This window comes from Paralichthys olivaceus, chromosome 15 (assembly GCF_024713975.1).
Source record: "Paralichthys olivaceus isolate ysfri-2021 chromosome 15, ASM2471397v2, whole genome shotgun sequence".
Lineage (NCBI taxonomy): Eukaryota > Metazoa > Chordata > Actinopteri > Pleuronectiformes > Paralichthyidae > Paralichthys > Paralichthys olivaceus.
The window spans coordinates 20,289,686-20,315,589 of NC_091107.1; the positions used below are offsets into that span (position 1 = coordinate 20,289,686).

A 25,904-nucleotide genomic window follows, 5' to 3' on the forward strand; every position below is an offset into this window, starting at 1 on the left:
AGTTTCCTCTGAGAGACACCGTCCTCTCACTTAGTCAAACTCCACTTCACTTTACGCGCGTCGAACAACGTGTACCCCCTCCGGTCCACGCTGCGGATCACTCGGCCGATGTGTCCCGACGCGTCTCAGTGTCTCTGAACGTCACTTTGCAGACTTGTCATCAGTGGATCCTGCATTCAAGAAGCGACATGATGTCAACAACCGTGGAAGTAAGAGAATAACCTGCGAAGCTCGACGCTGGGAGACAGGAGAAAGAACAGCAGTCTGTGGTGGAGGTGAGTGTCTGTGCGCACTTTACAGGATTATCTGCATCAAACCTAATCCATGGAGCTGTCACTCCGTGCGCTGCTGTGCCATCACTTGGGTGAAGTTTGGAGTTGCTGTGTGCTCACTGTGGTTTTTTTTTTTTTAGTCAGACACACATATTCACAAAGGTCAATTTCACCACAGAGCTTTCAGCAGCAGCATTGCGTCTGTCTCGTGTCACCACACTTTCTCCAAGACGAGCTGGCAGATGGATGTTTAGCTGATAGAGACGATGCAGAAGACAATTGGACAGAATGAACTGCATGTGTCCCATGAAGTAAGACAAACTACATCTGTGTCCAGAGCAGCTTCAGTGACACTTGCTGCAGAACGGATTGTTGTGTGAGTTACTCTGCAGGTGTCAGGTCAATGTCGAGATGTGCACAACAGTTTATCACTGAGCTGAATCATTGTGTTATCTTGTTATGTGTAAGTATAGAATAAAAACATAGAAAGCCTAAATACACATGTCTGTATATACATTATAGGATCAAATCAAACTAATACAAGTGTAAGAAGTTATTTACTTAGTTAAGCAGGAGTAGGAGTACACTAAAGAGGTTTAGTTGGTAGTTTCAGGGAAAACAGCTGTAAGTATTCACCAGTTGATTCATCGTTTGTTTGCTAATATATTGAGCAATTTTCATTTTAATTTAAAGGGATAGTTCACTGAAATAGGAAAATTCACTCGTCATCTACTCACCATTATGCTGATGGAGGGGTTGGTGAAGTGGTTGAGTCCACAAAACATGTTTGCAGTTTTAAGGGTAAACAGTGTTGCAGCCCAATACAATACAATTGAAGTAACTGGTGACCAATACTTCAGATGTAATAAAACAACAGGAAAACCGTAACATTCCTTCATAATGCTCATATAGTGTGATTCAAGTGTCAGCAAGCCCTGACCTTCACATTTGATTCAAGAGGTCATTTACTCCATGTTTTAATCGGTGGACGTGGCTACGCTAGCGAACGTGTGCCCCAGGGTCTGTGATTGCTTCTCACTGGAAGATATCAGAGGACATTTAGGCTTAATGCTTGGTGTAGATGACGCAGTTTGAAGTCGAATATTAATGTCAGGGCTTACGGACACTTGGATGACACCACACGAGCAGTATGGTGTCACCCACCCCTCCATCGGCATAGTGGTGAGTAGATAATGAGGGAAATTTCATTTTTCTGCGAACTATCCCTTAAATTTAAGTTCAATCACTCAAATTTTATTTGTATAACCCATATACACAAATCACCACCTTGTTAGGCCTGTTTGCCTCACAGGCCTAACAAGGTGTGACATCCTCTGCCCTTAGTAAAAAGTGAAAAATAATTCAAAATAATGTATTAAACCTATTAACTGCTACATGTAGTGGAATCGTAAATAACAACATTTACAACATTGATGAGAAGACAGTGTCTAATAAATGGAGAGGTGGATCAATGTCTGAAGTATGTATCCTGAAGAAAATGTCTGACAGAGATGAGGGGGAGCAGTGCTTACAACTGTAATCGTAATCCACGATCAACACAATTGTTACGATTCCATTTCCCATCATGCACTCAACATTTAGCTGATGGAGACCATGGTAAACTGAAGTGAGGCAGTAAATCATGCTGCTAATAGAATGTTAAGTTGCCCTTGTGTACTGCATGTAATTCAGTTGTCATTGGCTCCAGCTCCTCTCACCACCCTCAGAATGATAAGTGCTAGACGGATGGATGGATGGATTTAGTGTCCTTCACTAAATGTTATATTCAAATATAAGAAAGTATAACTTATACAAAGTTTATACATTATGAAAGTATCTAAAGGCTGATTCATTCTGTTTTTTATTTTTAAGAAGGGAAATACATTTGAGCGAGTGAGTGGTGACGTCATCAACTTTCCAAGGCAACTGAATCAAGCTTTAATTACGTTGCTCTGTCCTTTTGTCCTCAACAAATCTGATTAGTAGCAGACATACAGTGTCTGTCCACCAGTCCTCTCTCATCTCTCTGTGTATCAGGGTCCTCCTGCAGCACCGCCTCGGTTATCTGTCTGACTTAAATCATCTTTAATGAGTCAGAGACAGCCTCGCTGCTGACTGGTGCTGCTTGGCTGATGATGTGCATGGCCTAAGAACAGCTCTCACTTTCACTAGCAGGAGAGTCGCGTCTTCTGGCCGCCTCACGGACACATGGCTGATGACAAAAGCTCATTGGCTGCGACGGCGGCTTTGTTTCCGGTCTGTGCCCTCATACCTCCTCCCTCTGTGTGGATAATGAGCCCGTGGCACTAATGGAAACTCTATTTTTGGCTAAATCCACTGAAAGATTAAGGATATTATTAATGCATGCAAATGTAAATTTCATGAAGGACTGAATGATGGCAGCCTGGAAAGAGGCGACAGTGACCGAGATAAAAGGCTAATAATAGCCTGATATGGCGGAGGCTCTGTGGCAGTTGGTTGGGTGAGACTTAATGGATTATTGTATTATTATTCAATGAGCGCAGGATTCTAACTCCACTGACAACTTTGACACATGGAGGCGTCTGGAGTCTCATTAGCTTGTGGCAGCACCTAAACCAGGTTACTGCTGGAAGTTGGCAGGGGAGTGAGGAGAGTAGTAAAGTCCTCTCAGGTAAACGGCAGCAGGTTCATGAGAGGAAACTGGCCTGGAGCCAGCCCAGTGAGACACCGATGGAAACCGGGGCAGAGAACAGGTGGATTCAAGTGACCGCTTAAGAGCTCTCTTCTTCACCGTGTTACAAGGGGCTTGTAAATGCTGTAAATGCACCAGGAACAGATTTAAAATGAGCAGTGAAGATGTACTGGGACAGCTGGGGCTCAGGAGTGAGAGCGGGTCGTCCACTAACCAGAGGGTTGGAGCTTTGATCCTCATAAGGGCTGTGTGTGATTGGTTTGTTGATAAAATGCTGGACAGTGTGTGAATGCGTGAACGGGAAAAAAAATCTGTATTTTGAAAGCTCTGTATAAATACAGGCAATTTTCCATTTGCACGATTTGTAAGCAAAACAATGGAATTTACATCAAAAATGAATACAGACAATAGTGCCTCGTTGCTTAGAGACCAATCAACAGTTGGTGGGTACATTTACAAATCAGCCAACACTTCAGGTTCATCCCACAGCACACATACTGCAGCAAAATAAAAGATGTGTAAATATCAGGTAAATGGAGATTCATCAACACTGGCATTTATTGACGTTAACAGCTCTTATGCGCAGTATCCTCAGAATTGGCTGCATGCTTTCGCTCGCAGTGGTTATACTGTAAATATTGTGTGTTGATGACATTCCTTCAGAGGGATGGTACTCGATGATGACAGATTCATCTTGATTGAATAGAGTTCCAAGAAAACCTTTTCCTTTCAGTAATGGTTCCATGTTTGCCTGGATAAATGGGACAAGCATAGTCTCTATTCATCTGTGATATCAGACACAAACACCTGTCTGCACCTGGATTACATCTTATCCACATAAATTAGCAGCCTCTGTCCATTTTTTCTAGTCCTGTTCCTGGTTACCAGACAAGACAAACCAAATATGAGAAGATGGCTTTTTCATATTTATGTTCTTTGAGTATATACAGATTTAATGTGGAGTTATGACTGGCCCTGAGGCAATAGCAACGTGGTAGAAAAAGCCACAGAGACAATGGACCAACCTGGCTGGAATCAGGCCCCTGTGATTTCAGCTCCAGTTGGCCCTTGTTTGAGGATAGGGTCAGGATGTGAATGCTGGGAATCTGCCAACTCCTCTGAATGCAGCAGAAGGCTCCCTCAGGCCTGGGAGTTTCCATGTAATAATCAGTCAACAGTGAAAGGATGAAGACCTGCGAGCTTCCTCCTTTTGAACACTGTTGTACAGATTAAGGTTAGCACAGAATCCTAAACAAACACTGGCTTATCCCCTGAGAGAAGCTGAACAGGACACATGATGGGTAATACAATACATGTATGTAGGATGTAGTGTAAGTACTGCAACATCAAATGAGAATGTATAAGAGTTCTCGACAATGAAAGTAAACAACTATATGATTGATTTTGTTCTGAAGATTTTCTGGGAAAATGTTCACGTTCATCAAAACGTTTTGCTGCCAAGATACACACATGCACGTATCTTCAGGCTAGTCGCTGTTGGATGCCTTAAGTAAGTCTTTAATACCCTTTGGGGAATTTACCATGATATCCTTAATGACCTAGTAATATAATAGAAAAGAGAAGAAAATCTATATCTGGCAGTTATTTACATCGACCAGGAGGTTCTGTTTTCATTGCTTTTTGTTTGTCTGGAGAGGATCACGCTAAAACGACCCAATTAATTCTGGAAGTGAGAACCCACTGAGTTTTTGGAACGGATTTGATTAGGGCCTTTTTATTTTTACTTTCTTTAACATAGCAGGATCAGGCATTAGCCTTAGCAAAGGTATGATCTCTCTGTGTGCCGTCGTGTTGATATTGTGTCAGTGGCCACAAGTAAATGAATGTTATTAAAAACACTGAGGAATTAAAAAATACTTAAGGTCATTGTGAAATTGCAGCGGTTGTCAGCTAAGTAGATGGTTCTTTAATGTGGACCAGGATGCACTTGCATTCCAAAGCTAACAGAATGTGGCCACATGCATCCTGGACCACCTACTGATGATTAGGAAATAGAAGTTTGCAAGCACTGCATCTATTATTTCATTTTCTCCTGCAAATAACAAATTCGCTTATATTCATTGCCCATTTGTTGGCAGCATGTGGCTCAATTTCTGAGATGGCTATGGTGGTCTGGCAGTTTAGTTTACCAGTCAACCACTTTGGTCCAGAAATATTTATTTGATGGATTACTTCAGTGACCCTCTCATTTCTAAAGTGCCACCTTAAGACATGTGCTTGGTGGGTTTCCATGACCATTGGCACAGATTGTCAATGTCATTATTGGATAGAATTGAATGATTTCTTTGAATCCTTAAAGGTTTCAAAGGCAAAACAGCTGACATCTGCGTGGCAAATTAAGGTTTGTTCCAGTGTTTACCCTTTGATTTCTAAAAAAAAATCTTTGAGTCACATGGAAACTGAGTTAGTACAGATAGACACACATTTGGCCCCCACCTTCATGTTGTAATTTTTCCGCTCGGAGATAAGGACAAAGGAGCAGTTTGTTTTGTTGGGGACCGTTCACTTGGAAACACGCCTTAATACACCTTTATCTGCCTAGGAAATTGCCTTTCGTAGAGGTTAAGCAATAAAATGGCAAACATTTGATTTCAGCTGAGCTTTGTTTTCAATGTTAAGTCTGATAGTATTTTAGAAAACCTCGTGCTCTAGGGTTGTAGCAGGGGATTAGCCATGGTCATGGTGGTTACTGTGGGGTCAACAGCACCAAATGTTTTCAGAAATGCTGTGAGGATGAGAGTGAGCTTTTTAAATTGCACCTCTGCAGTTCCACCCCTGCTGTACGTACATAGTGCTCTCCTGGATTTGGAGGAGGCCTTGTTTTTTGGACACAGTGCTTTAATGCTGTGGCTTTGACTGCTGCATCAAAGATGTAGCTTCAGCCACCTTTTCTTGTCATGTGGTATAAAGGCTGCCTGCGGGGGGGCAGGCGAGTGCGAGTGGTGACACTTGAAGCTTCCCCTCAGAGGCTTTTCCAAGTCATCAACAAAATCACTCTGATGGCGACAGTGCTGCTGCCAGCCTTGACATCAGCCGGCGGGGTGAGCGACCTCGTGCTCTCTTTCCAGCTCCAATTTTGACTTTGGTTCAGATAACAGAAGAGGTGATCTTAGGTCCATTTGTCTGCCTGTTTACTCTAAGTCAGTCAATTCGACTCAATATTTCAGGGTTCGGGATTTAAGCCTGTTAAACTGGGCCAACATTTTCAGGCTCATCCTCTTCATTCTTTTTTTGAAATAAAATCAAATAGATTAGTCTTGAAATATGGAACAAAAGGAAAACATAGTACTGCTGGTTTGCTGGCTGAATCCGGATGATGAGGATTAATCAGGTGGTTTGGAGGCTATTTGTACAATCCATTTATTTTCTTCAGTACTTCAGTAGTGATACATGTATTTAGCCTGAAACTTAAAACACTCAAAGTTATATTATCACCTTTGTCTGTTGATTTATAGGTAACACAAAAACTTGCTGAATTAAATGAACTGAATGGTTTCCACCAAACCTGGTGGAGAGAAATCCAGAAATGTTTTATCACTTTCCGTTACATTTTGAGATTCTGGTGTTATTTATTTAATTTTTTTGACATTTTCACCAATTTCCCAGAGAATAATTCAAGAATCTTAATGGAAAAATTCACCAATATTTATGGGACTGTCTAGTAGGTACAATTTGGTGCAGCTTGATTGCATTTAATTGGACTGTTGCAGGTTTGTGCTCCTCTAAATGCTTTTCTAGTTTTGATGAATTAATTCTTTAAACTATGATAAATAATTCATTTATTTATTTTGAAGACAATCAATCTGAAATGCCAGAATCATACATTAGTCCTCTGTGGATCACAGATGTCCATGCATGATTTCATAACAACCCACGATTGTTGGGATTTTTCATTCTGGATAAAAGACTAATATCCATTAAGCCACACCATAAAACATGTCAAAAAAAAAATTATCATTTTTAAGAGTCAACACTTTCTGAAGGACTGCCCAGGAGTGTCTGTGAACACAAAGGCCTGGAAGGTCACATGCTCCGACTTTTTTTTTCTTTCGACATTTAAACAACACGCACATTTCTGTAGGTTACATTAACTGAAATTATTTCATATTTATGTCCTATAAAATACTCCAGATTTAGAAAAGTGAAAAATATTGGAACCAGGAAAAAGAGACAAGGCAGAGCAGCGAGTTTTTCCACCTCCTGTGCCAAGACATTTTCACCTGCCACCAAGGCAACAAGCTTTTCTCTTTGGCACCAGTGAGACTGAGAGTATAAGCAGTTTGTTATTGACAATCTCCAGTCATACCCATACACCTAACTACAAATGCCTATTTGCAGTGGTGGGTAGAGTAAACAAACGGTACTCAAGTAAAACTATTGCTTCTTTATAATTATAATGACAAGTTGGATTAATGATTACAAACAAGTAGGAATAAAAGTTCTGATAAAAAAGTTATTGAGTAAGAGTAAAAAAACTACTCAAGTAGTGAGTAAATTGAATGTATTGCGTTCAAACAGTATATTAAGAGTTAATAACAATGTAAAGTGCACATTGATTGTGATCATGAAGTGTCATGTTCAAAACGAGGCAAATGCCAAAATTGCTTTCAAACATCAGGAAATAACCATCATTGAATCCTCATAGGAAAGGATTGGATGCATGACTGCAGTGTGTGTGCACATGCATTCAGTTTCCAAAACAAACTGAATTTAACTTCAAAATGTTAATCTCATTTACACAAGATAAGGACATTCTAAAATAAAAATGATATTCCAAAATAAAATAAAACAAAAAAAAATTCTATGCAGTATGATATGCATCTTCCAAACTAGGTTGTAAGATAAGTTGTGAATGGTACAAATAGGCACAGTGATAAATACAGAACAAGATAAAAGTCAATCCCTGCAGGAGTGGCTCAGATGCAGCCATTAAAAAACAATATATTCCACTAAATAAAGTAACTTTAATTACATTTAAAATATGTAACAGCATGAAATATTCACCAGCCTATCAGTAATAGACTCTTTGCTCCACTTTTTCCATCTTTTGAATCGAGGTCTCGTCTTTTTTCTCTGAGTACTGCACATTTATAAGGAAAAAGATCTTTTACCACAGTTTTAACATTTATCAGTTAAATATGTAAAAACAGAAATAGTTGCAACGCTTCCTGTACCCCTTTCAAAGTAAAAGAACTCTAGCATTTTTACAGTTTCTTTTTTTAAAACCTTGGTTTTGTTTTCACGAGACCTTTAGTGTCGTCACAGGACCGGTTTCATAGCTTACTTTCCTGGCATTTAGATGCGTGTATAGCTGTATTTTTATCCAAGGAACTACAGCGAACATCCCAGAAACCTCACAAAGCATCTCTGCTGCAGACACGCTGCCTGTGTGAACAACAGACAGCAGATTCAAGGAGCAGCCGTGTGGCTCAAGTACGTGAAACGAGCCATAGATGGCTCAGGGCTGACCTAGCGACTGTAAAGAATACACCATAATATTATGTGTCCCAGACATTAATCACTAATACGTTGTTGACTTGCTTTCAGTGGTGTTGTCAGTCTAAGCAAGGCTCAGGGCTGCAGTGTGAAAATATACCTCAGCAACATGACGTGACACAACATGTTGATGAGAAATGTAATTGTATGGACAGACACTGTGTTTATTTTTGTTACAGTAACACCTCTTCTACCTCTCCGCAGGATTCCCGGTCCTGTGTGGGATGTTAACGGACTGGTGGTGCGTTGAGGCTGAAGGAGCATGGTGAAACACCAACCCTTACAGGTCTATGAGAAGCAGGTCTTTGTGTCCTTTGTCACTGGGATCTATGGTTGCCGCTGGAAACGCTACCAGCGTTCCCAAGACGACAGCTCCAGGGTAAGATAACGCCTCTGAGTATCTACGTATATTGTGATAACAACCAGAAACGTCTCTTTGGAAAATGTATTTGTTTAGTAAACCTTTTACCTCATACTGCACTACTGGAGTTATTTGTAATAGACTAAACAGGTTGCATACCTCTAGTACCAAAACTTCTGTTGAATAACGTTAATGTTTTTCTCACTCCAAATACAAGCGTTTACATGAAGAAACACTTGATTGAGTTAAGTGTGTGTGTCGATTGGCTCAGTGTTCTGTATATTGTGAAGAGCAGAACAAAACAGTCTGATAATGAGACCACACAGTCCTGCGGAGGCTGCACCGAAACCTGACCACACCTCAGGGATAAGTGGACTGTTTTTTCATTCTGTGGTTCTAAGGGCCAAACGAGTAGGTCAGGCTCTGTGAATGGCAACAGAAAACTACACAGCAGCAAACACACGTGCAGCACACTGTACTTACACTTATTTTGATTGTGGCTTTGATACAGGCTCCTGTACTGCACATTGTATTTTCCTTTAGTTCATTCTCTTGGTGCCGTTTTGTAAGTAGATTACATAGAAACTACTGCACAGATCACCACAAAGCTTGGCGGAACGATGGCTGGATGGATCAGGAAAGAAATCATCCAGGAATTTTTCATCGCTTTCCTTAACATAGCGAGATTTGCGTTTTCAACATTTTCATTGATTTCTCAGAGAATAATTCATAAATCTTAATAGACAAATTAGACAAGTTTAGGGGACTGATATTATGAGTGTGTGAAATCTGGATCTAGTGAATTTCCATGTGGTATCATAGGGAGACTGTTGCGCTGTATTGAGTACCATTCCTTTGACCACGTTATTTTGATGTTGAATGTGTTTTGACTCATTTCTGGGCAGTTTAATAAATCGCCATGAAGATTTCAAAGAAGCGATGTCACTGTCTTACATGGTAGAAGTCAAAGCGCCTATAGGCTCCTGTAACAGCCCAAATGGAAATATTTAAGATACCACTTACCTTTTAAAAACTTGAAAACAAATTACTGTTCATTCAAAAAGTCTGTTCTCATAATAAGAGTTTGGGACAATGTTGTCCAGGATTGAAGTGTATTGTTTGGTTTAAGCATTATAGTTATCATATGTAACTAAAAACTGATGAAAGCTTTGGTCGGTGTTAGTATTGAACTTGTTGCTTCATTCATTCAAGGTTTTAAATTCCATTTAAAATGTTTCAAAAACAAAAAATCCATTAGAGACATTGATATCTTCCCAATTTTTTCCCTCTTACATTCCTAAGGGGCTTCTTGACCAGGCCCTAGTAACTGTGGAAAGCGATCCTTACAATAAAGCGAGCAGCAGAATCAGAGCAGTGTTTGGATGTGTAAAGCAGATCCAGACACCCAGCTGTGTTGGATACACACTGAGCAGACAGACGCAGCTCCTGCTGCTGGACGATTTATCACAAGGCCATAAATGACTCCATTTACAAAATGTGTGAATCGAGCACTGTGAATGTGCTGACCAAGAGGAAGAAACACAAACACACAGTAATCTACCCATCTATCCATATTTCTATCTATCCATCTATCCGTCTGTCTGTCTCTCCATCAGTCTCCCAGTCTGTCTGTCTGTCAGTTCATGTCAGGTCATGTCAGTTGCTACTGCTGCAGCAGCACTGTGCTGTGATGTGTGAATGATTTTATCACAGACAGTCATTGTTTTAATCCAGGCTGAATTTAAGCCTCAATGCTTCCACTGAACTGTGTTTCAGGCTCAGTGTTCTCTAGAAATCATCAGTTCAGAACCTCTGCTTCTGTGTGCATTGGTAACTCTGCCTCATGGTCCACAGCAATATTACTTTACTGCAGGAAAAATTGGTGGCATACATTGGTGTGTATGCCCTTTTAAAGCTGAAGTAATCAATCTTTCAGTATTAACACTGAATAACATGTCTGTGTTTGATGTGATGAGCTCCCTCGTTATGGTTGTAGAACTTGCCACTTGAATGTTGTGGTTCGCTCTCATTGCCTTTTCATCAACCGGCCTTCCTCATGCTGCAGCAGGCATGAGCCATTGTGAGGATAAAAGCTCTAATGACCGTACACTACCTGACGAGCAGCAGACACACAAAGTTAATGTAGCGGCTGGCTGATGAATAGTGGAGCATTTAGCAGATTAACAGTTCCATAGCACCAGAGGTGGTCAAACATGCACTGTATTGTTGTTTGTTGTTAAGCTACACAAAACCTATGGGGCAGGTTACAACAGAATTTGGCTGCAGGATGTGTTATGGCTCAGAGAAGAGCCCAAAATATTCTTTAACATTGGTCTTTTAAGTTGTCACTGATTTCCCAGGGGATAGTTAATGGATCTTCATGGATGAGGTATTTGTTCTACTAATTGCAGTTAACTGACTATTTTGTGTTTTTCGAAATCAATTTATTAATTTCATTTTAATGATTCATACATAACATATAATCTGCAACATGACTGCAGAGGGTTCAGGTGATTGTTGCACTCTCGTGAACCACCAGTATGGTTCAAGTGCAACAATCAGTGGTTGAATTCTCTTCTTCAGTTCCACTTTGTTCAACCACTGCACATTTTTTGAAAAATGACACTGTATGTCCACTATCCACATTATATATTCTGCATTAATGATCATTTGTTAATTTGTCTGTATTTTAATCCTGAATACAGACAAACGTGTATTTGCTTTGTTTTAGTTCAGCTGACACTGCCCTTGTCCAACACAGGCCATTCTGTGTGGTATTTATCAGCAGAGGGTGGTCGGGTGGTGAGGTCAGCACATAGATCAGGATTTATGAGCCCTGTCAGAGGCCTGGTACCAGCAGTTCTGGCTGGAAAGACGGATGGACCCTGTAGCTCTCAGGAGAAAGTGTCAGAAATCTATACATTTCTATATCTATATAAATATATAAAGCTACATATAAATCTCTGAAAAGAAAGCGTTCAGCACAGGGTCAGTTGCCTGCTAAAGGCTGGAAAATGTGGTGTGGATGAATGAATGAATGATATATATGACATCATGAAACATGTCTGTTTTTATGCCAGTCTCCTAATCTGAAGTATTCCCAACATTCCCTGTCTGTACTGTCCATAGTCACATGTAGAGTTACTGTGCTGGTGGATGCAGAGAGGACTCTCCCACAGGAGCAGCTGAGCACTGATCTTACTTACTGTCATGCTAATGTGAACTTTGACAGTAGTTGCTGAGGACAGAGCTTCTCTTCGTCACCATTTTCTTCACCAAGGAGATTTTCTCAGCCAGGGATTACTTCACCTGTTAGTCACAGCCTCCATGTGACCCGCTGCATGGTGACCCTCCCTCTGAAACTGGAATCCTAATCCACCAAACAAGAACTCTCAAAGAAGACACGAAGAACAGATAACAAAGATTTGTAAATGTTCATTCACACAGGTACTCATTGCGTCACATGGTGCAGATACTTTTTTAAGTTCAAGCCCACCAGACCTGGAGAAGATACCAGGATAGAAATATTGACCAGGGACGAATCACATTTTGAAGTACAGCATTCTAGTGTTTATATAATGGTATGGATTTGCACAGAAAGGCCGTCGTGGTAACATCAGTGCATCTGTGAAGACTTCACTGACGATATTCCCCCGACTGTTTGTTATCATGAGCTGAATGGACAACGTGACTCTGGCTCAGTGCCTCATAGTCAAGTACCAGTCACCTGACGGCCAGGTGCTAAACCAATTAAAATCAGCCCCTGAAAGTCGTCATACACTGTCATATTTTGCTGACTGTGTCACTCTTTCATTTAAATCATACGTTTGCATCCACTCTCCTCTCCTGACTAACAGATGGACCCTTCACAAGCTTGAGACCACAGCTCGATCAGCGCGGCCATTTGCTCTACACTTGCACACAATGATCTCCCAGCCTCTTATATAAGCCAGTGGTAGAGGTTAGTCCAGGCACAGTGTTGTGCAAAGCTGATCAGTGTTCAAAGGATCTGTTGACTGGCCTATCATATTCTACACCTCCCCTCGCATGGCACTAGCAGCTAATCCTGTTAACTACTGAAGGGAAGAGTCCTTGAGAGCTGCACAAGTCCTCCTCCATACCTTTGCCCCATATTTGAAGACAGAAGGCCTGAAAGTAAGGGGTTAAATACAGTTCTTTTAGAAATATGTTTTGACTTTGTTACGAAATTGACTCCTTTAACCACTGTAGCTCCCAGTGGGCCTCACATTGATAATAACTTTAATAATAACTTTATTTGTATAGCAAATTAAAGTAAACCAAGACCACTTGAAACCCAGTGCAACAAGTAAAACAAGACCCAAACCCGTAACAAGTGATGGTAAAAGTAAAAGTAAAGAATGAAAAATAAAAATAACAAAGACTTTTGAGTGACGATTAATACATTCAGTTAAGTTTCTAGTGGAAGTTAGGCTAAGCTATTATAGTTGGTTGTGACACTAACTATAAAAGCCCGGCAACCTTGGAATTAATTAATTGACTAAATTGATTTAGTTCATAGTGTGAGCAAGATGAAAGTTACTCTCAGCCAGCAGAGGGGGAGAATCATAATCATACGTTTTGAGTCTTCTCTCCGACCAAGTGGTTCATATGATGGTCATGGTACTCTTATGTCTGGATTGTAAGATATCAGAGGATACCTGGTGGCTGGCTGCAGTATACGTCATGAATCCAGCCTCCTCCATTTAAAGGTGCATTTATGCTGCTTTTACGTATGAAATGAGATACGTCCTTTTCAAATGATGTAACAATCACTGTTTATTTTCAATCACATTTTTATAGCCATACTTCCATGTGTCCTTTCAATGGCACGGTTGTTAGGGCAGTGCAGAGTCCACAGTTTGTTACAACAATCATGGCGACAGGGAAGAAGACTGTGCTAATGTAGCAGCTGTGTATGACTGTAGTTTTTAACAGCTCTTAAAGTCTTTCTCCAAAAACGTGCCATTGTTGAATTGTCTTCCTCATGTCCTGTGGTCATCTCACGTAAACTAATGGCTGCTCCCCCCTCCTAGATTTCCAGTGGCACTGCTCTGTGTTGGTTTCGAGCATGTCCATAAGCTGTCAGGAGACATGCACTAATATGGACAAATGATTGCATGTATGTTCAAGGTTAAGGTTTAATTGATGATTTAATACCGTAACATCATGATTGACAGTTGAGACTTGTGACTGACGTGTGTATCGACCTCGCTGCCGAGGCCTCATCCAACAATCGCTGCTGCACAAGATGGCAGTGAGGATATTTTAGATTCATTAATTGGCCATCAAAAATAACACAACATAAAACAATGAGATGAAAACTGCTGTGTGGATCCTTTGTCCTGAGGGGATCCTCAGAGTCAGATGATAATTATCACTTGGTTGTGTCACTACAACCAACACATAATAACTTGATCCATTGTTGACATGACAATATTGATTATAGCTGTTTGTTTTTTTCTCAGAGCTTCGTTCCTCCCTGATGCGTCATTCAGGAGGAAACTCAAATTCAACTGTCCTTTGTGGTTTCCTTCACAGTGGGAGTGTACTTGGTTCATCATCTTGTGCAGTTCTTTCCTCCTGCTTCTCTTTTGGGCCTACTTCTGGTTGGTGGCTCAAAATGATTTCAACGAGTTTAACTGGTGAGTCGGTTCTCCTCTGTGTGTATCACCAGCATGTTGGATGAGGATGGAACCAGACAAACAAGGCAAAGTTTCTCTGTGACACCAGCACAGATCAGTCATCTCTGTTCTGTCCACAGGTCAGTTTACAACCGCTCTGGAGAATGGAGGGATGAGACGATCCCCATCCTCGCGTCCACCACTGTGGGATTCAGCTACATTACATTCTTACTGGTAACAGTCGTCTTCTAATCCCAAAATGTCAGCAGACCTGATTATTGATCAGTTAAGGTACCTTTTACTAAAAATTGGTTCTTTTTTTCAGATATTAGCTCTTTTCCACATATCCTTGGGCCAACAGCTGAATCTCTTCTGGGTGCACAAGGTGCTGTGATTTCCATCATACGCTGTTGATGTGAATTTGCTCCACAGACACAGTTTTGAATCAAAACCTTGACTTCATAAATGTGCGTCTCATCTCAACAGATCGGAGTGTTGGCCACATTGCTCACCACTATCTCTGGTGTCGTGTCCGTTGATGACATATGGGGAGATGAGTGGGACATCCTGCTTGTGTCACTGCAGGTTGGTGTAGAATCAAAATGAGACGGCCATAATCCCGCTGCACGTCTTCATTTTGCGTTTATGCTTTTGCTTATTTCGTTTGTTGACTAAAATTACATATATAACAGTGACGGGTAGCTGCATAGGGGCACTCATTTGCAACTGTACATTTTGAAAGAATCTATAATAAAGCTTTTAAATAAGAGATTTAAGGTGGGATGATCAGGTGGAGAAAATGGGATTTCAGCAGCAAAGCATGTAATAATTTGGATGATTTGTATTAAATCTCTCAGCAAAGGTTAATTGAGCAGATGAATCCTCTCTCATCAAAATTTCAGACTGTTTCTTTTCCAGTCGTTTAAACCCTGTCTACACTTAAACCTTTCACATGTTAATGACATGATATGGCAACAATGTCTGCAGGGTGTATTTACAATGTTAGGCCTTGTCCTGTAACTATGGCGATAAAATCTTTGGATGTGAATCAGCAACATGGTATTAATGAAAAAGTTAGTTTGATTCATGTATTCGGTTTTTTTTGGGAGACAGAAAAATCATATTTTCTCGGTTTCCTCTGATCGTCACCGTATTTTTGAGATATGTTGATTATGAGAATGTCTTCAAAGTTACTCTCTGTTGTCTGTAATAAATAAGCATCATTTCACAAACGTATTGTGTTTTGTTTCCAGTCCACAGCACCGTTCCTGCACATTGGCGCCCTGGTGACAGTCACAGCTATCAGCTGGTTGGTAGCTGGGTATGTGGTCCGCAGAGAGAGATCCAGTAAGTCAATGCTGCTATTTCGAAAAGTTTCCATGATGCAAAATGTCTCTTTTCCATTTCCACATAAGGGAGACAGATCTTTATTATGATTTAATTTTAAATAGGTTGCAAAAAAAGTTACTACAAGCAGGTCAAACCAGAAGTAAATGTTTCCCAACCTTCCACATCATGCGTACAGTAGTTTGGTACAGATTTGCATGGTTGGTGGTACTTGTACAGTTGCAAAAAAGAGATTTATGTATGTAATACAAATATAGAGAGTGAGTTTATTATTTTATTTTAGACTTAAACCTTTATTATCAACAATATAGTGCATAGTTTTAGTCACTGTTGTTTTTAATAATGTCAATTCTTTCTTGTCTGATGTTTTTCAATATAGATGATTGACAAATGTATTTCATTGCATCATCTCCAGTAGAAAGTTCCATCATGTATAAATATTTGAGTTACATACGAAGATATTTTACACCAATGCTAAAAAGTTTTTCCTGAGATTTCCTGCCATCGTCCAAATTTTCCACCATTAGCAAATTAAACAGACTTCTACTAAAACCCTTTTTTTTTTTCTTCACAATATGTAGATGAGATGAGCAGAAGAATAAAGAATGAAGTGACTCTAAAAACCCTCTTCTTCCTCCCTCTTAGATTTCCAGATACTGGTGCTGCTGATCTACGTCATCGTCCTGCTGGCTGTCTGTTTAGCACCGCTCACATTCACCTGCCCCTGCATCATGGACCGCCACAGCCTCAAACCTCGGCCAGACATCATCGGTCGACGGGGAGCTCCTATGGTGAGTTGGCGCTTTGCCAGACCTCACTGTCTGATCCACTTAACTGTTCAGATGGATGGCGTACAGCTCTGCGGGGAGGACACTGCTGCAGCCGGTCAGGTGTGCATGTCCCTCATGCTCTGGAGAAGTGGAATAAAGTGTGAAAATGATGTTGAAATAATTTGATGAGGGTGATTTGATGATTTTATAAGAACATGCATGACAACAGTTTGTGTACTAAGGTTTGAATATGTATCTGACTCTGTGCTATAGCTCCACAGCAGAATGAGCCTGTTGTGTTACTCACACAGCTCGACAGACAACAACACATTGAACTTTCATTTCACAGCTGGCCAAGCAAATTCCTGATGACTAGCTGTGAACAAATGTAGAGTGATGTTCAGAGTGCACGTACACACACACACAATGGAGATCAATATCAGAACGATTTTTAACCCTATTCTCATTTTTGCTGTGACTATGATTGTAACTAATGTTTATATAATTGTATTGAAAACCATTATAATAACAAATTCACAATGTATTTATGTGCATGATAAAGGACTGGGTTATTTCCCCTTTCTGGTTTCACTTTGTAATCATTTCAATCTGTGATGTCAACAAATCATGTTTCCCCATTTACATATTATAATTCTATCACGGCCCATTGATGTGTGTTTTTCTACACACTCCTCCTGTGTGTCCTCTCTTTGCATCAGCTGGCTCCAGAAAACACCATGGTGTCTTTTAACCGAGCCCTGCATTATGGAGCCAGCTCCCTGGAGGCCGACGTCGCTATCAGGTTATTGATTACACATTAGTAACATTTTATTTCTGAGTCATTTATTCACATTAAATGGATAATGTGTGCTCCAAAGTCCCATGTGTTGTTAGTTGTAATGAGACAGAATAAGTGATTTTAAAGTAAAACATTTTCTGACCCCTGTTTCCCCTCAGCGTGGATGGAGTTCCGTTCCTCATGCGAGACCGCACGTTCAGGCGAACCACCGACGTCAATAAGGTCTTTCCAGCCAGACAGTTTGATGATGCCTCTCTTTTCAACTGGACAGAGATTCGCTCTCTAAATGCGGGCCAGTGGTATTTGGAGGTACTGAACAATCCACCCCACCTCAGCTCACATTCATATTGTTAAAGCACCACAGCTATAAAGTTACTTTGTCCCTTGACACATCATCCAACATATTTTGTAATGAATAATGGTGAAATTGTCTAAAACATGATACAATAGATGTTTATTATTTATTAGGCAGAGAGTATCAAATGTAGTAAACATTAACCTGTATAATAAATAATAGAATATGTGTTATATGAATGAATTTGATTTTCCAAGGAATTAAAACTGACAATAATTTGCAGTCATGAAATATTAGTTCAAGGGGTCAGTGGGTAAATTTAGATATAAAGTCATAAAAGATGAAACAGACTCCAAACTGAATGTTTGCTTTGGAAATGAATATGTAAAAGAATTTTATTTTTGGTTAAAATTGTGACGTGAGAAAGAAAAAGGGGAAATGTAAACACGAACAATATAAAAATGTAATATTGACATTGATTTGTTGAATGAAAAACATATGTGCTGTCTTTGTAAAATACATTGGCTGTACATATTTACTCCTACTGCTGCTGTTTGCATCACTCACTACAGATCATGGTTTAAGTTAAAAGCCATTTTACCTCAGTGTCTTTTTCTCTGTTGCTTTCCTCTGCTTCCAGACTGACCCCTACTGGACAGTTGAGACCCTGACAGCGAGGGACCGCAGCAGAATAGGCAACCAGACTGTTTGCAGCCTGGTGGAGATGCTGCGTCTGGCAGCCAGGGCCAACAGCTCTGCACTGCTCAACGTCCGCAAACCTCCACCAGAGCACCCGCGCTCCCGGAGCTGGTTCATGGACACGCTGTGGGCCGTGCAGAAAGCAGGGATTTCCCAGAAGCGGGTGAGGACTGTAGGTCTCTCCTTAATCATCCTTTGATAAATTAAAGGTGCTGCTTGTAGAACTCCAACCTTAAGAAATCATGTATAAACAACTGTTACTGAGCAGATTGCCAGAAGGAATTATGTAGAAAACTGCTTTATGACTCAAAACAGTCAGAGGGCACTGATGTTTCAGCTGAAAACTGCTGCAAGGACAATTTGTCTTGTTGATATTTTAAATCCTACAAGGAACACCTTTGCACTGCACAATTCTGCTAAATATGAAGCACACAGTGGATTCTGTCTGAGCAGCGTCTTTCCACGTCTTATGTTTTCCTGCCAGGTGACGTGGACCCCCGACACCGACAGGGGGAGGGTGCGAGGGCTTCAGCAGACCACAACTGAGAAGCTGTCTGTGGAGGAGATAAGGCAGAGGGGAATCACTAGCTTGACCCTCCACTATAGCCAGGCCAGCCACAGAGACATACAGTAAGAGCAAGAAAGAGCTAGAAATAAAGGAGAGGAGACAGAGCATGATCTGATGAAATAATCTGACATCACTTTGACTTCTCTCATGAAGTTTACATAGGTGTTTACTCTTTAAGTAATTATAAGTCTGCTACAGCCATTCAAGTTGTCTTCCATGTAAAGCATTGACTTGGTCTTCACCTGGCTGAGTGTAACTGAAAATAGCCAATAATCTGTGTGTGGAAATTTGAGGGGGTGAACAACATCAATTCAAGACTACAAGTTCAAAGATGTAAAAGGTGGGGGGGGGTTGGGGAATATGTTATTGTCGAAGGATTATTACGTACAACAACAATAACGTCTACACACTGAACCTTTAATACTTTAAGGTAAAAACTTGTTGAATATTTAAATGTAGAAATAAAGTCGGTAGCCGCAGTGCTGCTTGTGCTGCTTTGCTCGTATTAACATTTGTGTGACAGGACTGATGTTAGGCTGCTCCAGCTGCTCTCTTTCCTCTTGTCTCTCCACCGAAAGTGCAATGCACGATGGTATATGTTGCTCGGTATGTGACCATCAGCTGAACTCTACTTTTCGCAATGCTTTGTGGGAGACAATGAGTGCACTACAAAGGGTATGATACATTTCACTAAAGATTTGGACAACACTAAACTCTCTCTCGTGGACTATATAGTGATTAGTGATTGATTTTGGACTTCGCCATTGTGATCACAGGTCCCCTTCCACCTCTTATGTTGTGGCTGTCAATAAACATCCATTAGTCACTTAGTTAGTTAGTTAGTTAGTCATTTAGTCAGTCAGCAGGATAAAGCAAAAACTAAAGGACAAACCAGCACAAGAAAGTTGGTACAGGTCAGGATAAAATCCACCGTCCAAATCAGGGGGCAGATCCAGGTTTTCTTTTTCACTTTCTTTAACATTGCAGCAGAGGACATTTTTCAACATTTTTAGGACTGATGTTCATGAGTGTGTGTCATTTGGTGCAGATCCAAATGAAAAGCCAGTTGTAGTGTAATTTAGTAAGGGGACTGTTGGGCCTTGGCAGAGGTGTACAGTCTCTGAGAGCCCCTTTTATTTTATGATGCATCAGGCTGAAAACACAGAATATGGAAGGGTGACTTAATTAATGTTTACTGTCCATATTTGAAGGATGCGTGTGTTGGTGTGTGTGTTAAAAAACCTGACCCACCCATTGGCTATTACAGCCTGTTAACATTTGTATACTTACAACAATCAGTAAGATTCCATGATCATCTTAGGGAAGCTTCACGTCCTCTAGACTCTCATTAGTGCAGCCTGGGTTTTGTCTCTCATAGTGTTTTACACAACCACAACATGCTGGTTAAACCCGTCAGCCTTAAATCTGAGTAAATCTATTAAATTCATATATACTTATCTACTGCCTGAGACAACCTGCTGCCCCCTGCAGATAGTGAACCACAGCAGCAGCAGAGAGAGGAGGACAGAGGACAGAGGGAGAAGGACAGAGGTCAGACTGGATGACGGAGGACAGGGAGGATAACAGTGAACAGTAAGGAGGACAGAGGGAGAAGGACAGAGGTCAGACTGTAGGACAAAGGACAAGGAGGTCGACAGAAAGGAGGACAAAGAGAGGAGGACAGAGGACAGACAGGAGGATTGTTACTGTCAAATGTCTGTGTTCTTCTCTATACGTTACTCAGGAATATTATTTATTTGACCGACATGTTAGATTTGTCTCCAGTCTTATTATTGAGTTGATGGTGACTTTACTGTCGCTGCTGTAGAAACACTACTTAGTTTTCACGTCAGATTCTCTTAATCACTTTTATAATATTATTAATTATGTTGGAACTTCCTGACTCTTGACATTCCTCCTGAATGTTCTTTCTTCATGCTAAGCTAGAGTTGGACAGTAACTAAGATCAGTGTCAGCAGTCACATTTGAAAGGATTTGAGGTTGCAATAGTTTTTGTTGACCACAAAGTAAGAGCAGGGTGTTGTGACAATGGGGGGGCGGATCTTTATTTCCAGCTCTCACATGTATTTTCCTTTCTCTCAGGGACTATCTGACCAATAATGTGAGTGTGACCGTGTACCCAGTGAACGAGCCCTGGCTCTACTCCATTCTGTGGTGTAGTGGGGTGCCTTCTGTGTCCTCTGATGCCCCTCAAGTCCTCCGAAAGGTGCCTTACCCCATCTGGCTCATGGTAAACTGCTCTCCCCTCTTTCTCTCTTACACACACACACACACACACACACACACACACACACAGACAGAAAAGGTCACACAGCGAGACAAGAGGACAGCAGGAGAGGACAGAGACTGACGAGGGCCCAGCAAGACTTGAGGGAGAGAAATATGAGGGAGCTCAGCGTGGAGTTAGACAACAACAGAACCCTGGGAAAGAGTCTGAGACCAGAGGACGGACCTGAACCGAAGAACAGCTGTCCAACCATAGACTGTATATAACAAGTGCCCTACATGCTTTTGCTGTAGTCAGTTAGCTTCAGGAATGCGTGTGTGTTGATGGTGACCTCCAGTGGTGCTGACTGGGAACTACTTTTCTTGTCTTGTATTGCAGAGCCAGTACGCTTACGGCTTCATCTGGATCTCTTCAGATTTGGTGTCTGTCGCCATCGTCGTAGGGATTTTCTGTTTTCAGAAGTAAGTGCAGGTTGGACTGTGACATACATGCACCTGTCCAAACAGTCATCATAGTCATTCTATCATTCTCTCATTCACCCTGTATACAATTTTAATATATTTAGTAGGGATACGATTAAATAAAAAAAAAAAGGCAGAATAGTATTCCTCAATTTAGTCAAAACCAGTGGGCATATGCAACCTATGACAAGGGTGAGCAGGTTTCTTAAAGGGTCCGTGCATGCAAATAATTAAAAAATGCAAAATAAGTTTTGTGTGGTATTTCACCAAGCGGATAGTTTTGATTTGTTGTGTTCAGGTTTTCAGATATGCACCTCTGCCTCAGCCCGGGCACAGTTAATTTGTGTTGCTCACAGCGTTTAAAAGCTACACTCAATAGCAGCATCTCCAGAACCAGGTCTTTTTATTGTGGCTGATCAGTGTTATTGATATATTATCCATTGTTGTCTTATTTGGTGAACACAGTTGGTGTCATTGTTGTTTAGTGAAATGATAATAAATGTCTGTTTTATCTAAATCTAAATTCACAGATTCAGTATTAACAAAACTAAACTGTAACAGTCTGATTGGATCTGAGATGACCTTTGGCCTTTGTACTGTCTGCTTTTTCTACACTGACTGTTCATGCTTTACTTCTTCTCTTTGTTTTTTTTTTCTCCTCTTGTCTTTTGTCTTCTGGATGTTTCCACGTTTCTCCTCCGTGCTCTAACCTCTCACTCTCTTCCTGTCCTCTTTGTGCTGTGCTCTGCCTGATCTGCATGCAACCTATCTCCGCTGCCCCCTGGCATCTGTCAGCTATCATATGATCAGGTAACTCCTGCCACCGCCTTGCTCCTTGTTTCTGCCTCCTCGTCTGTCCTCCTTGTACCTTTTTCTGCCCAACACCCAGAGGCAGACTCCTTCCCTTTCTTTCCCTGCACTTGTTTACCTCTTGTATATCCGTGTGGCCCCATTAAATGTTCATTTCATGTGTACCACTACAGCTGAATTTAAAAAGGTGTAATAACACAGGTGGCATTGTGTGCTTGCAATCTTTTGTATGTGTGTCTGCTGTAACAGGTGGAGGATGAGCGGGATGCAGACCTATAACCCTGAACAGATCATGCTGAGCGCGGTGGTGCGACGGTCCAGCCGAGACGTCAACATCATGAAGGAGAAGCTCATATTCTCAGGTAGAGCTCCGAGCACATTCACACCACGAAATAGAGTCGCTCTGGTTTTAACTGGACAGAAAAAACATGCACCACATCCTTATTGTTGTAAGCTCCCATATCAGCTACTATTATCAAGGTAAAAAGCCATTATTAAATCTATGAGTGATATAGTTTCATCACAGGATAACAAGGATGTGTATGCAAATCAGAGGTGGGAGACAGTTTTTAATCCCATCACAGGGGGGTGCTCGAGTTTTATCTACAGGTGCCAGTGAATCAGTGTAGTCACAGCTTGTGTCCAGTAAATAAATCGGACTGTTGAGCTCTTTACGGCAACAATTGATGCATTAAATAATATAGGCATTTAAAACTATGATGCAAAAATCAGAAGAGCCAAAAATCTTGGTATTAACACATCCACGCCAGAGACAGTCAATGTCCCGAGGCATTATGTTTCCAGGTTTTCAGTCCGTCCATCCGTCTGTCTGTACGTCCATCCGATTGTCCCATTGTTGTGAACACGAACGCCTTGAGGGAACTTTTTAAAATTTGGTCCAAACATTCAGTTGGATTCAATGATGAACTTATCAGACTTTAGATGTTAAAGGTGGAAGTCACTGTGACCTCACACAACTCTTTTTGCAATGTGAAGACATTATCTTAAGAACGTGTCAAGAGCACCATTTTTAATTTGATTAGATTGCAGTGGTTAAAGGTCAGAGTGACCTCAAATAAATCAGAAACTAGAAACGTGGACTGAAACTGAACTGGTTCAAGTGCTGTGCTGTATTTCTAGTTCATCACTAATTCAACGTAACCCAATGCTCTTTAATCATCAGGCTGTGTAACTTAAACTCCCTCACATATTGACTGGATAAATACACGATTGAAGTTCAGCAGCAGAAAACACTAATGTTTCTTTTTTTTAGAGATTAACAATGGGCTGAGCAGCACAGAGGAGCTGTCTCTGTATCCTGAGAACGGTTACGCCACCTACTCTCATGGAGGCCTCAGTCACTGAAAAACCAGCCACGCACGGAAAATGACTGACAAGGATTTTTCTTGTGATCTGTACGGCAAACAACCCCGGAAGTGATGACAGCCACCAAATCTTGTGCGGACAAGGAATCTTTCCACTAAGTTTTTAAAAGAATTGTTTATCCACCTGCTTACGTGCAACTTCAATTTTGATTGCATTTTATGAGATGAACAAATTTTTCGACTGGGCAGTGTTTTTTTTTTTTATCAGTGCAACCTTTCATCATCAGACACCTTCATGTAGATATTTTGAATATAATGTACTTTTGTTGATTTCCTGCCAGTCTAATCTACAAGGCTCTAAAACAGTCCAGTATTTACTTACCCTGTCAAAGGCTGTCACTTTCAACTGTACTTGAAAAATGTAAAGGGCGCTGGGAATATTGCTGTTTTGCATATGTGATGATGTCATCACTCAGTGGATGAACAAACTGAGAATTGTGTTGAGTCAGACGGAGCCACAGTCACCGACCTGGTGAAACAGGAATTCTTTGTAATAAATCTGTGTGTTTGAATCATAATTTTAGAACATCAGTTCACTTCTTCATGTAGAAACACATTGTATCAGCAGAATATCCACTCATTCAATATTATTGGCTATAGATGTATTAATCTGTGTTGTTATTGGGCCAAACATCCATCTGACCATGAGGAAGATCTTCTGTTTCGGTCCATTTGCTTGAGTGACCTTCTCCAAATGTTTATCTGAGCTAATAAAGCTGTTCTGTTGTATTTTTCCATGTCATTGACTTTTGCTGTTGTTTTATAACAGAGGAAATGAGCTGTGTAGTGTTCTGTAATATACACTGATGTAAATATGAGTTTTTATTTTTTCCCCTCTGAGAGGATTTGTTTTGGACGTATAAACAGAATATCTTATGTTTGCATTGATTATCATGATAACTGAAGTCCTATTATATGTGTGACAGACTCTGGCATGTCTTTTCTTGCAGTTTGATGGGATGAAGGTACTTTGTGTGGGGTGGGGGGTGCCAATGTTCTGCATTTTCTCTGCCTCTTATCTGCCATGATTGATTTGCTGTATAGTCATATTAGTTATTACACCTTTCACATGGCTGCCTTTTTGTTAAATAAAGTGACTGGTAGAATATTGAAAAATACTGTATATTTTTAGTTTAATGATAGGAGGTAAAAATTCAGACTACTACTACTACTACTACTGTCAACTGTTCAATAAATTGGATCTTTTCTCTTTGAAAAATGTGCATGTTTTCTTCTCTGGATTATTTTCAAAGATATTCTAAAAGTATTTTAAATAAATACATAAATTAAATATAGTATTGATAATAAAAATATATAATAATAATAAAAATACAAATTAAACTGACACAAACTCTTAAAGTCACTTGCTGTAGGTCAGATAACTAATCTAACTGTTGCATATCAATAATGGTAGTATTTATGGAGTTACTGCCAGTGTGAGTACTGCTATGCAGCTCCATGGAGGACAGCAACTGTTGGAGGGATTTGATCAGACATTTGTTGTCTCCAGAGGAGACTAAAGGACTTTTCTTTATCAGGACAAAATTGTATTGCATTTTTCAAATTGTTTAAGACCAATTCAACTAATCTATTGACCTAACTCTGGGCCCAGTGCTTCACTTTTTGTCTTTTGTTATAAGTAGCATATCTTAGCATGCTCACATGCTATATTAAGCTGGTGATAGCAGTAGACTTCAGGCTTGTCGAGGAATTTCAAGCAACAATACGTTTACTTGCTGATTACAAAAAATCAACCAAGAGAGCAGAGAGTTTGCAGCTTAAGATAAAATTGGAACAGAAACCACACTTGGTCACTGCTCACTAAACTACCTGTGTCATACTGATATAGTGCTGAGATGTAATCTGTTAATGTTTACATCCATGTCAGCTGACCAGAGGATTTTGAGTAAATATGATTCAAACCACAGAAATGCATCAACAGTGTCCACGTGTGCAACATGAGAAGGTATTTGGATAGAAAGCATCATTACACTGTGAGTATCAAAAAGATGAATTCTGCAGAGCTGTGATCACATAAATCCTCAATTCATCTGTT

At 40.5% G+C, this 25,904-nt stretch overlaps 1 protein-coding gene across 3 annotated transcripts; it reads left to right on the plus strand.

Moving 5' to 3' along the window:
• gdpd5a (glycerophosphodiester phosphodiesterase domain containing 5a) lies at positions 1-25,056 on the plus strand. 3 transcript variants are annotated; one of them, XM_020085418.2, is made up of 17 exons: positions 131-275; positions 8,668-8,842; positions 14,384-14,487; positions 14,607-14,700; positions 14,792-14,851; positions 14,953-15,051; positions 15,720-15,813; positions 16,459-16,604; positions 17,303-17,385; positions 17,541-17,691; positions 18,318-18,548; positions 18,861-19,006; positions 21,048-21,195; positions 21,571-21,653; positions 22,449-22,463; positions 22,713-22,825; positions 23,737-23,986. In XM_020085418.2, the coding sequence occupies exons 2-17, from the start codon at positions 8,726-8,728 to the stop codon at positions 23,826-23,828; spliced, it is 1,776 nt and encodes a 591-aa protein (XP_019940977.2). In that variant the 5' UTR covers positions 131-275; positions 8,668-8,725; the 3' UTR covers positions 23,829-23,986. The 3 variants fall into 3 exon arrangements, with proteins under 3 accessions (XP_019940979.2, XP_019940977.2, XP_019940978.2); XM_020085419.2 differs by having other exon boundaries at positions 18,318-18,539; XM_020085420.2 differs by lacking the exon at positions 22,449-22,463 and having other exon boundaries at positions 1-275; positions 23,737-25,056.
• Positions 25,057-25,904: the final 848 nt, after the last annotated feature.